Source organism: Trachypithecus francoisi, unplaced genomic scaffold (assembly GCF_009764315.1).
Source record: "Trachypithecus francoisi isolate TF-2019V2 unplaced genomic scaffold, Tfra_2.0 Lachesis_group11, whole genome shotgun sequence".
NCBI lineage: Eukaryota > Metazoa > Chordata > Mammalia > Primates > Cercopithecidae > Trachypithecus > Trachypithecus francoisi.
This window is the reverse complement of record NW_022681456.1, coordinates 125,899,959-125,912,847: the sequence shown is the minus strand read 5'-3', so window position 1 is coordinate 125,912,847 and position 12,889 is coordinate 125,899,959. Positions and strand designations below refer to the sequence as shown.

Below are 12,889 nucleotides of genomic sequence, written 5' to 3'. Positions count from 1 at the left end.
CTGGTTCTTCCCATGTTTGTGCAGATGCATGTGCACATCCTTCACACACACACACTGCACTGTCGCTAAAATATTGCTCTGCCACTTGTTCTTCTCATAAAATAATACGTCACAGTCAGTTGCAACAACTCTGCCTCATCCCCTTTAATGGCTGTGCATGATTCCATTCACACAAGTTCTAAATGAATGCTTGGAAAATGTTCCTCTTAAGTGACAGAAGCACAAAGCAGGACATGCGGGTGGAGGAGATGAGGCCGGACTTACCTCCCCATCGAACAGCTCAATCTCTCCTCCCTCCACCAGGATGGTGACATGTTTCTTGCATTTCACTGACGGGTGGCTGCATCCCTCATTCCCCACCAGGATCCGAAAGGTCCCAGGGTTACTGCCGCAGTAATCCTAGGGAAAGAGGAGTGCCACGAGAGGACCATTATTCCCACTGGCTCTCACCAGACCACAAGATTGGCATCTCTTCATCGCAGGCCTTTGAGTATGTATCACAGGATCTTGCCATGTCCATGGCTGTGCATATGTGTGTCTGTGTGCACCTGGGGGAAGGGGAATATGCCCAGGTTAATGCCCTCAGGTGTGTGAACCTTGCCCATGAAAGATGAGCCAGGTGCCTGCAGTGAGTGGGGTGGGAGTGAAGGCGGGGGAGGGAGGGAAGGTGACATGTGGCCTGCTTTGATGGATGCATCAGGCTCAAAGGCCTTGCCTAGAGCCCATCAGAGTCCCTCTGGAGCCCTTGCCTAGAGTCCCACCCAGGTAGCTGGGACAGTGTGACCACAGGACACTTTGTGGCTCTAAATTCTGGCTGAATCCCTCTGAACTGCTGGCCCAGAAACGGAACCAAATACGGTTTGACACAGCTCCACGGGTCCTGAACTGCCAGGTCGAGATGAGTGGAGACGATAAGGGAGTTCCGGTCCTTGCTGGTCAACTGCATAGAAAATTAAGCAAAAGGGGATACATTCCTGGCAAATCTCTCTCCCATGGTGGCTACTATTGTGGTACAATGAAAAAAAAGATAAAACGTTCAACTGAGAAAAACAAAGTGTGTCCCTTGAACCCAGGAGGCAGAGGCTGCGGTGAGCCGATATCACGCCACTGTACTCCAGCCTGGCGACAGAGCAAGACTCCATCTCAAAAAAAAAAAAAAAGAAGAAAAGGAAAAAGAAAAACAAGGTGTGAATCTTGATTCTGCCACTTACTGGCAACACTGAGCAAACCACTTACCTTTCTGACACACACACCCACACACACATACGCCCATGTAGTCATACACACATACACCCACACACGTAGCCATACACACGCACATGCTCATGCATACACACATGCACACATATATATATACGTGTCCATACAACACACACAATCTGACCTCTGTAAGATTCCATTCAACTTAATGGGAGTGTTAGGTTAAATGGCTTTGTGTTAGGTTGATGCATGGCGAAGGCTAAAAGAAGAAAAAGTGCTTTATTTGTTCTTATCATCGGCTGAGATTTCTGAAAGACAGGGAGTTAGGTCTTGATGCTACTCCCCAAAGGAGGACAGCAGAAAGGGGAGGGGCCCCAGGACAACGCAGCAGAAGACAACAGAACCCAATGTGGGAAAGGAAAAAAGCCGCACACACAGGGCACCGTTTGGAGGGGAATCTTTACAACTGGTCCAGTTGGGAAAGCTGGCCTGGACAGGGAAGGGCTGGGAGCGGTAGATGCTGACTGGCTGTCTGGTCCTTGCTGCACTGAATTCATTTTTTCCTGGATGTTCAGATTTGAAATGGGCTGGGTAGTTGTTCTGCAAAGCTGGTGCCGCCTTGGCTTTTGCTGCTGAGGCTGGGAAACTTCCACATAGAACCCTCTGGGAAAGCTCTAGAGGGGCGCATACCGCCCGGCTCACAGGTTCCTTGCCTGGTCTGCATGCCCTGTGACGCCAGCACATAGCCTGCCTCTCTGGGCCAGCCCAGGTGTGAGGTGGGGACTGCGGAGGCTACTGCTGGCTCCGCCCCAGGCCCAGCATGCTCTACATGGGAGATCGGTCCATAGTCACCCACGCTGCCTGACTCACCAGCTCCTGCAACTCAGCCTCTGGGGCTGGGGCTCCTATGGGTTTGTGGTCTTCCATTCAGACCACACCAAGCCCCCACTCCCTCCTCCTCCTGGGAATGGAGACAGTGGGACCATATTTGTTTAAAGCTTCACGGAGTACAGCGCCTCGGCTCTGGGGAGAAAAGCACTCATACTTCCTTGCTTACACAGTTGACATCAACCAGCAAGAGAAACTTACAAGAATCCATGCAGTGGGGAGTGGGAGGCGGAGGGGCTGTTGCCCACACTCACCGGTGAGGACTCCTGGACTCGTTCTCACCAGCTGGACAGGATGACTTTCCCGTGTCCTACACTCCCACTCCTCCCATTCTGAATTCCACCAAGTTAGAAATTAAAACGGCAGAGAATTCCACAAGGCCATACCATGGGAAGCAAACTCCAGGGGTCGTTTCAACCATCCTCCTGTCTGGGGCCACTGCACAACACGTGCAGACTGTGCACTGCCCAGGGTGCTGGAAGGGAGGCTCAGCGGGACTGAAATCCCAGCCCAACCCACTCCCTCAGCTATGCACCCTGACTGAGGCTGTGTCTGCCAGAAGGAACAGATGCCTTTTTCTAATTCCACATCTGTGCTAACGTGGACTGGCAGTAGCCTCTCTCCCACACCAATCCTCAACAACAAACAAGCTTGTTTCGTTTTATAAGTCCCCAGGTGAGCAGAGGGAAAATGGACAACCACTTTGAGCTTCAAATCCCCTACCGCTTCAGGCACCTCTGTGAAGGACTGGAAAATACTCCAGTAGAAACCAGACCCAGAGTCGTTTCTGCAGACAGGCCCACAGAACCCAAGCTGAGGCACACCACACACCCCTCCTAGAAAGAGACAGCACCCTCTCCCCATCTCCCCACCTCTCACCTGCACCAGAACGTACTGGCACTCCCCGGGGAACATGTATTTGAGCCCGTCGAAGGTGAGGTAGTGGGCCATGCCAATCGTGGAGCACGTGGCGTCACACACGTGGTCTGTGCAGTTCCACTTCCGGTCCCGACAGACACTAGGAACAGTCATGGCAGGGATGACAAGTTGGGCACCTTGGGTTTGAGGGGCCCATCTGGGCAATAGAGACAATGAAGGAACACAGAATACTCTGGGTGCCTCCCAACCCTCCAGGAAGCCCAAGGAAGATGAGGACCTGTAGCATGGAGTGTGGACTTCACAGGCCCAGCATGGGGCCCAGCGAGACACAGGGAAGCCTAGCTGCTCTCCCTAAAAGGGGGAAACTGAGGCAAAGAAGGGAAGGGGTTGTCCAAAGTGAGTCAGGCTGCCAGGGAGGAGGCCCAGATGCTCTTTAGGCCTCCTGTTATGAATTCGCTCAGCCTCACCCTAGAAGCCACATCTACCTGAGATTAGCCGCAGGGTCTCTGTCAAACAGACACACTGAGGTTGAAAGCCTGAGGCTAACGGGAAAAGCAAGACACAATAGTGGGAAAGCCCAGAGTCTGGAAACGAGGGATGAAGCATGCACTTCTGCCAGGAGCGGCTCTGTGCGCATAGCTACACGTTAACACGTACGTAGCTACATGTTAAAATCTATAGTGATCTGCCCACTGCCACGTGTCCCACCCTGCCACCACCTGTAACCAGAGCTGACGTCAAGAAGCCCACTTGTGCGTCAGAGGTGGTAAGCTCAGACCTCAAGTCCAAGAGACAGCCCTCTCTGCCTCTGTCCAGTAGGCCTCTTTCCAAGGCTGTGCACAGCCACAGAGTCAAAGGCAGGGTAAATGAGCAGGGTGAGGGGTTATGTGCAGGATGGCCAAGGAAAAAGGAGAAGGCAACCAGCTACCCTCGCCTCAAACCATGCCGTTGCAAGCTCACTCACGCTGTGCTCATGGGCAGTGTAAGGCCTGCAAGGAAAGGACCCTCCAGATTCCGTACCCACTGGCAGCTTGGCCACAAACCCAATGACTGGTGGGGCGAGGTCCCTGTCTTCCGTGGGGCCCATCTCTCAGAACAGAAATATAAGTTGAGCATTCCTAATCCAAAAATCTGAAGTCCAAAATGTTCCAAAACCCAAAATTTTGAGCACCAACATGACACCATGTTGGTAGCTGAGAGGTTGACATCTTTACTTTCTGATGGTTCAATGTACACAGAACTTTGTTTCATGCACAAACGGTGAAAATACTAAATACACATTAAATACATATTTAAAATATTGTATAAACTTACCCTCAGGCTATGTGCATCAGGTATATATGAACCATAAAGAAATGTCATGTTTAGACTTGGGTCCCATTCCTAAGACACCTCATTATATATATGCAAATATTTCAAAGTCCAAAATAATGCAAAATCCAAAACAGTTGTGGTCCCAAGCACTTCGGATAAGGGATACTGTACTAACCTGTTGAATAGTGTCTATGCAGGACGGGCACAGGTGATGAGAAAGATTCTCCCCATTTTACAGATGGAGAAACACAAGCACAGAGGAAAGGCAGAGGGGAACTGGGTTCCCACAGGGGGCTGGAGGCAAGTGCGGAAGGAAGGTCCTGTGGCCACGTGCGCCCTCACTCCACCCACAGGGCCTGGGTCCCCGGGGCAGCCGCTCACTGAGCCTCACCAAGTGTTGCAGTCAATCTTCACTGCTTCTCCGGGGGCATACTCCTTGCCCTGATGGAAGCAGGGACACCTTTCCAGGGCCACACATCTGTTTTCATGCCGGACCTAAGGGAAAAGAATCCAAGTCTTCAGGGCCACAGTGACTGATCTAGAGCCCTCCTCCAGCCCGCTCCGGGAAGTACTGTCTGAGACTTGAGCCTAGGCCCAGCACTGGGACCGGCACCAGGACCAGGACTGGGCCAGGGGACAGCTTCCACTACAGGCCAAGCCAGGACAGGGAGCCTACGCCCAGGCTGGGGCTTGGCAAACATGGGTTCCCATCTACATGGCTCCTCCCTGTCAACTAAAGACACTGACTGCAGTCTGCCCTCTCATGCCCTGCTGGGGCACTGTAACGTGGACACTTTTGCAAAGGTACTTCAAAAAATCATGTCCAGAGGCCTTGAAATGCACATATTCTTACACCTAGCCATCCCAAGGAAAGGATTTCTCTAAGGGAAACAGAATTATAGACAAAGATTGATGGAGATTTATCATTGCAAAAAAAAAATTGGAAAACAATTAATAGGAAAATGACTAAATCCATTAAGGAATCGCCAGGCACCGGTATCCTATGGTGTTATTACAATGGCCCTTTGGAAGAATCTTAAATGAAGTGAGAAATACTTACACTGTTGATTTTTAAAATAGGAAGAAAAACTGTATATACATATGGTTCCAAATTTATATGTATTTCACAAAAGACTAGAGGAAGATACAGAATCTGCTTCCAGGTGGTGAGCTGGGATAAGGGAGTGGGAGGATTTTATTTTCTTTTTCGGTTTTAAGATTTTTTTTCCAAGTGTTCTTCAGTGAGCATGTATTATGTTTACAATTAAAGAAAATGAACACTATATTGAATAAAATTAATGTGTACTTAACACTCTGGAGGTGAGGGTCGAATGTTGGGCATAAGTAGCACTCGATCAGAAGTAGAGTCTGAGGGCTGGTCCAAGCCACAGGCCCCCCTCCTGCCCAGTCTCCAGTATTCCGGTTCACTCTCCACGGGGTATGCTTTACTTCCCCATCCTCATGCCTCGGGAAACTACTTACGTGAGCATGTTGTACTTCTCAAGTCTGTTGGGGCTGGGGAAAAAAAAAGAACTAAAGGCCAGGCACGATGGCTCACACCTGTAATCCCAGCACTTTGGAAGGCCAAGGCGGGCGGATCACGAGGTCAGGATCAGACCATCCTGGCTAACACGGTGAAACCCCGTCTCTACTAAAAAAATACAAAAAATTAGCCAGGTGTGGTGGCAGGCGCCTGTAGTCCCAGCTACTTGGGAGGCTGAGGCAGGAGAATGGCGTGAACCCGGGAGGCGGAGCTTGCATTGAGCTGAGATCGCACCACTGCACTCCAGCCTGGGCAACAGAGCGAGACTCGGTCTCAGAAAATTAAAAAAAAAAAAAGAACCACCAGCCCCAGTGGGTTCAGGAAGAGTTGGCCAAACCCACTCTAAGCTCAACATGCAGACAGGCTTCTGTCCCGACTCCAGAGGGCAGCCCTGGATGCCTGCCCTGGTGTGGCTTAGGCTTGGGGGCTCTCAAAGAGGCCCTGGTCACCCCCAGGTGAAAGACTGTCGCACCTTGGCTCCAGAGCTACCTGCAGGGCGAGAAGCTCCTGGTCTGGACAGCTCCAGCTCCATGCAACCCACTCCCTCCCCAGACAAGCTGGAGCTCCCAGGCCTGGAGCTAGACAAATCCCTAGGAACAGGGCAATCTTAGGCTGAACAAAGGGCTTTCAAGGACCCAGGCTAGAATCGTATGTGAGCGCCCTGTGTGTGTGTGTGTGTGTGTGTGTGTGTGTTGGGGAAGGGGTAGGGAAATAGGAAGAATCCTCCACTACCGAATGCTACCTTCGCCCAGCCTCTGGAGGTGTCCCCGAATCCCTGGACCCCAGCTGATGAGGCAGAATGACAGGGCAGAGAAGACGATGCAGGTTGACCCCACTCTTGGTAGCTCGTACCTCCTGGAACCACTGTTCTTGGGAGGGCATGAGCTCAGACGCCCAGTAGGGAAGATGGCACCTTGGCAGGATCTGGGAGGGACTGAAAAACTCTCTAGCAGAGCCTTCAAAGCCTCTGTCACAATTAGGGTTAATTTCCACATCGCCCCCATCCTGGGTCAGCTCTGACAAGCCTGAGGCCCGCCACCTAGTGGCTGCTACAAGAATGACTGAGGCATCCCACAGGGACCTTACAGTCAATGGAAACCAGGTAACACGCCTCCTTGTAGCAAATACCACGTGGGACAGAAGTGCAGGGATGGACTCCGGGAAACAGAGCCAGGCTCCCCTCACCTCAGCACGTGTTGCCCCTAATCCGTGGACAGGTCTGGCTGGGGGCTCCCGGGCCGCTTGGTCTGCATGCTGCATTCACCATGATATTCAACCCATGGGAAAACCCACAATGCATTCATGGCCCAGGGAGTCCCTATCACCCAGCTGTGGGTCTATGGAAGCCCAGCCCTCCTCTAGCGGACAGAACACTCCAGTCCCAGCTCGGGTGTGAGATAAAATGCCATGACTGCAGCCGACACTACCTCCTCCTTCTGAGCACCCACTGCAAACCACGTGGCTGCTCTCTGCCCTGACTCGTGTTAGCGACAAGAGGTTATTAATTCACGGACAACAATATTATAATAGGACCTTGATTATTAAGTAAGGACTGCTATGAAGGCCACGGTGGTGTGGAGTTAGGTCCTAAGAGAGCTGGAGAGGAGATAAAATATAACCTTCAAGGAGAAGAAAGAGTTTCCAGGCCACAGCATGAGGCTTTGTGACTTGGGAGAGAAGAGCAGGTAACAATAGCCCAGCTAAACACACCCAGAGAATCCCAAAGCAGCAAAGACATTCAGGGAGGTGGAAATTCACGGAGGTGGACAGGTGTGGAAATAAAGGGGTGATTTAGGGGATGGACGGGGCCCACAGGGAACTGTGCAGAGAAGCAGGACAGGCCAGCGCAGTAGTCCCTGACCGAGGTTTGTGACAAGTCCCTTAAACCTCACAGTGAAAATGAAGAGAACCATCTCCGTCTAGTGTCTGCCCTTTGGGACATCAGAAGGCTACTAAGTTAAAGTCTATGAATGTCCCCTGAAGACTTCAGAAGAAAGCCTGGCAGAAATACCCATCCCATTATTCACCAACTCATGACCTCTTCAGTCAGAAGGGCTCAGGCTGAGAATGTGGTCCTACGTGTTGGTCCGCGTCAAGAAAAATTATAAAGTGGGAAAAAACTGGTCTTGTTGGCCGGGCGCGGTGGCTCAAGCCTGTAATCCCAGCACTTTGGGAGGCCGAGACGGGCGGATCACGAGGTCAGGAGATCGAGACCATCCTGGCTAACACGGTGAAACCCCGTCTCTACTAAAAATACAAAAACTAGCCGGGCGAGGTGGCGGGCGCCTGTAGTCCCAGCTACTCGGGAGGCTGAGGCAGGAGAATGGCGTAAACCCGGGAGGCGGAGCTTGCAGTGAGCTGAGATCCGGCCACTGCACTCCAGTCCGGGCGACAGAGCGAGACTCCGCCTCAAAAAAAAAAAAAAAAAAACTGGTCTTGTTACCTTTCTCTGAAAAGGCCCCATTGTCCCCAAACTCTCCATACATGAACACCATTGTGACCCACTCTCCAAAATCTTGTTTACCTTCCAACTGCCCTTCGTTCATTCTCCTACCCCATCAGTACTTTCAGGCCACAGCAGCGGAACTCAGCCACAAGTCTGCGAGGAGGAGAGTGATCTGATGGAATAACTCCTGCTGAGCGTGGTGACTCTTCCTATGAGGACTTATGAGGTTCCACTTTTCTTTCAACCTCTCGCTTGTTAACCAAAATGAATGTTTGCTTATTTTATTTCAGTAAGCCCGACTGAGTGACCAATCGTGGACCATGCAGGAGATATTTCTGAAACAGGCCCTTCCTGGGACCTTTTAGAATGTACAATGCCCACATGTGGGGCCGCCTCTGGATGGGCCCTTGAACCCAAGCTCTGAAGTTTAAGAAGCGGTGCCCAACTCCTTCAGTCTTCATATGGGGCCAGTAAGGGAAGTGGGCATCCTGGGATCAGGCACGTAAACACACTTCTCGCCGCCAAGAGACTCCCAACACCAGCCGTTTGGGAGACATAGCTGCTAGGGTTCAAAGGGTAAGTCAGCATCTCCCAGACAGAGGCCTAAGCGTTTCAGATTGGAGGAGTCCTGGTCTCAGAGTCAGGAGACCAGAATTTCCACTATACAACTATGAAGCCTTGACCCGGCTCTGTTCCCTTTCTGTCCTCAGTCTCCTCCCATGGGATAAAAAGGGCTGACATAATGGGGCCTCAGGGTTTCTTCTACTCCGCCCTCTATGATGCTCCTGGAGTTACCCCGTGGCCGGACTCAGGAACGGTGAGCAGGGCAGTGGGTTGTGCTTTGCCGTCACCTGGTGGTGGGAGCAGGGAATATTCTAACTTAAAGAGATGGACGCTTCAGGCAAGCATCACTCCAAGATTTTCTGAACTAGAGAAAAATACCTGGGAGACCTTCTAGTACAACTCCCTCATTTTATCAATCCAGTGGGTCTCAGAAAGTGAACACTAGGATCTAAAAAGTTGCTCCTGTGTGTGCTAATTCCCTGCAGCATCTCTGTTCATAGGATTCATGGTTTCCCACCATGAACTTACCGTAGTAGTGGTCATTAAACCACTACTCACTAAGCACCTCCCATGTGCTCGCTGCTCTCATCTCCAGTCTACCCAACAGCCTGTAAGCCAATTTTACAGATAAGAAAATTAAGACGCCAAGATGTTAAGTGACTTGCCACTCACTTAAGTAGATGTCAGGAGCCGGGGTTCAAACCTAGAAGTATGAGGTTCCGATACCATGCCATTTCCATGCGGCTTCTCTGCCCTTCATTTACCATGGTGCAGACCACTTAGCAAAGGGGCCCCCATCCTCATTCCCATGCCAGGAGACCTTTGCCGGATGGCAAGAGCAGACAGGGCCTGCAGCTTGCGGAGTCAACCAGAAAACCTCTGCTCTAAGCAGGTGCCAGGCCTAAGACAAATCAGAAAGAGAGAGGCTCTTTCTCTGTCCCCCAATATCTTCAAACAGGTGCTTCTGGGCGTACGGTGGACCCTCAGAGACACCTTAGAGGAGGAGAGACAATCTTCGGCTGAGAACAGGGCTGCTCAAAGTGCATTCCCTGGGCCAGGGCCAACCTGTGAGGGTGTAAGCCCAGAAACTGAGAGTGTTTAGAAAATCTTAGGGAAATGTGGCAGAGTCATGTCATGTCTGTTGTATGTCATAAAAAGTGGGAGGTAAGAGTCTAGATTTGGGGATCATGAAAAGAAGGAAAGAAAACATTTTTTTAAGTCGGGGCATGGTGGCTCACACCTGTAATCCCAGGACTTTTGGAGACAGAGGCAGGCAGACCACCTGAGGTCAGGAGTTCGAGACCAGCCTGGCCAACATGGGCGAAACCCCATGTCTACTAAAAATACAAAAATCAGCTGGGCGTGATGGCGGGCGCCTATAGTCCCAGCTACTCGGGAGGCTGAGGCAGGAGAATCACTTGAACCTGGGAGGTGGAGGTTGCAGTGAGCCGAGACCACGCCACTACACTCCAGCCTGGGCGACAGAGCGAGACTCCATCTCAAAAAATTTAAAAAAAAAAAAAAAAAAAAAAAAAAAGCTCTTGTCGCCCAGCCAAGAGTGCAGTGGTGCAATCTCGGCTCACTGCAACCTCTGACTCCCGGGTTCACACCATTCTTCTGCCTCAGCCCCCCCAGCAGCTGGGACTACAGGCACCCGCCACCATGCCCAGCTAATTTTTTGTATTTTTAGTAGAGACGGGTTTCACCGTGTTAACCAGGATGGTCTCGATCTCCTGACCTCATGATCTGCCCGCCTCAGCCTCCCAAAGCGCTGGGATTACAGGTGTGAGCCACTGCGCCTGGCCGACATTTTTTGATTGGGTGGGATCATATTATTTTTGTCATTGCTTTTTATTTTTATGAGAATTCATTTTTATTGTATTTACAAAAGCATGGGTCCACACCAGATTGGAAATCTAAGAAAAAACATCCTTTACGGGTCTCTCCTACGGACAGCAGGAAGAACTGATGGATGCAGCCTCAGAGACAGTCTTGGTTGGTTACAAAAACAACAATTAAAGCTATTCCTCCACTTCTGCAGAACTCTCTGGCTTTAAAGTGCTTTCACACACATCTCCTTCGGGCTCACAGCCATGCACGATGGAGGCAGAACAGAAATTAGGGGTCTACATAACACACGAGGTGACTGGGCTTCCGGTAAAGACTGAACGACTGCAAGAGCATGGACTCGGAAAGCAGGGAAGACTGGCCTCACGGGTCTGCCCTCTGCACCCCATTCCTGCTCGGTGCTCTTTCTGCTCTCTGTAGATCCTGTCCCCAGGAAAAAGCCACCTCCTTTTCCCCTTTCAAGTCCTCAGAAGAATGCAGAATCCATGACCCCTTCCTCAAGCCCTTAGTGACATCCCACAACCCTGCCCCTTCACATGGGACAGACTGGACAGAGTTACACCCCGAGGGATAATGTCTGCACCATCAGATGGGCCCAAACAGGGTGTTTCCAGGCCCAGCCCCATTTTCTTTGTGTTATGGCCAAGAACACGGGTCCCGTGCTGCAGCCAGCATGCTGCGCACACTTAATAAATTACATGGACTTCTCTGCTCTCTCGAATCTGGCCTCAATAATTTGCACATTCGCCGGCATCGTAATGAAGCAGTTGTGAAAATAACCCAATCTCTTACAATATGAACTTGCAAGTTTATAAGCCCGTGGCTGAAGTGCGAGTCACTTCATCACGTGACAGGTATCCAAGTGCTGCCCTCAGAATGCACGCCCAGTGCTTCAGGAATGCCAACAAGCACCTAACAGGACAGCCACAGCCTGTATCTGAAGTCTCACTGTCCTCTTGGGATCTGGGGTCATAATGTAATTATTGTGGTTATTAAAATTTAAGGCTATCTGTATTTTTTCCTTCATGACAAGAAAGTTTCTTTTCAAAGCGTATCCGATGCTGACACAGTCCTCTGAGTGATTCCTTTTCCTGCTGAGTATGATGAAGAGACAATGATCTATGCCTTGCCCACACCAAAGCTCTGAGACTTTCTATACATGAGGCCCCAGGAATAAAGAAGAGCAAGAAGGAAGATTCCCCTGCCTTCTCCTATCTTTTGTTCCTACCCAGGTCTGAGATTCCCCTCCTTAGCGACCCTTCGTAATATCCACCTTCTGCTGAGGCACCAAACAGCCCTTCCAGTTCGAAGGTGCTCACTGGCCAATCACTAGGCTCTCCTCACCAGAGAGATTTGTAAACTGTCTTTACAAATTACAGGGTTTGTAAACTGTCTTTACAGTTACAAAACCCTCAGAGGTTAACACACAGGAGGGGAGAATTAACAAGAGTTAGTCTCTCTGTTTGAGAGAACAAAAAGTTGAAGGGTAAGTAGAAAAACAAGCATCTGTCCTTCACACATGGCAATCCCAGCCTTCCTGAGACACACTGGTAATTGAGTCCACGTTCCCTCTACAGAATATCGACAGGTCCCACAGTCCAGCACACTGCCCCTCAAGTGGAGTCCTGGGCATCACTAAGTCCCCTCTACAGCCATTTGAGAGCCACCCTCTCCCATTCTGGCCTCTACAGCCCCTGCCCCAACCCCTCACCATTCACGTTGGGTATAAGGAATTGAAGTCGGGGAAAAACAAGAAGACAGGATGCATTTTGAAAGAGAAACATCTGGAAGTTGCACCCTTCAGGGTGTATGCGTCATCTATTTAATACTATACTGGCTAAGATTAGACTTGGGAGGGAGATAAGGAGAAGTAGGCATGCTCAGATCATTGCCATCAGCAGCAGAACATCCACATAGGAGCCAGAAGTCGCAAACCAGCCCGGTCTTAGATGCATGGCCTCCATGCCTGTTTCAGCCACCAGAGTCATGGAATGTGAAGAGCTGGCCAAGACCTCACGACCCACATTACAGATGAGGAAAACAACGCTCACTGTGGGGAAGAGACTTGTTGGGCCCATGGTTTGCTAGTGACACAGCAGGGACATCAACGTCTTTTTTTTGAAATAGTAAGTTATATGCATATACATCAATGATATGCAAATACATATGTCTCTCCATTTTCAGAGCATGGAAGGCAGCCCCTGGGA

The 12,889-nt window shown here is 50.6% G+C and overlaps 1 protein-coding gene across 1 annotated transcript in view; it reads right to left on the bottom strand.

The window, feature by feature from the left end:
* VWF (von Willebrand factor) overlaps positions 1-12,889 on the bottom strand; it is a 176,814-nt gene that overhangs the window by 86,608 nt on the left and 77,317 nt on the right. The window contains exons 19-21 of the mRNA XM_033223122.1: positions 4,673-4,776; positions 2,968-3,106; positions 265-399 (exon numbers count right to left, since the gene is read on the bottom strand). Coding sequence (XP_033079013.1) covers positions 265-399; positions 2,968-3,106; positions 4,673-4,776 — 378 coding nt within the window. The remainder of the gene's footprint in view (positions 1-264; positions 400-2,967; positions 3,107-4,672; positions 4,777-12,889) is intronic.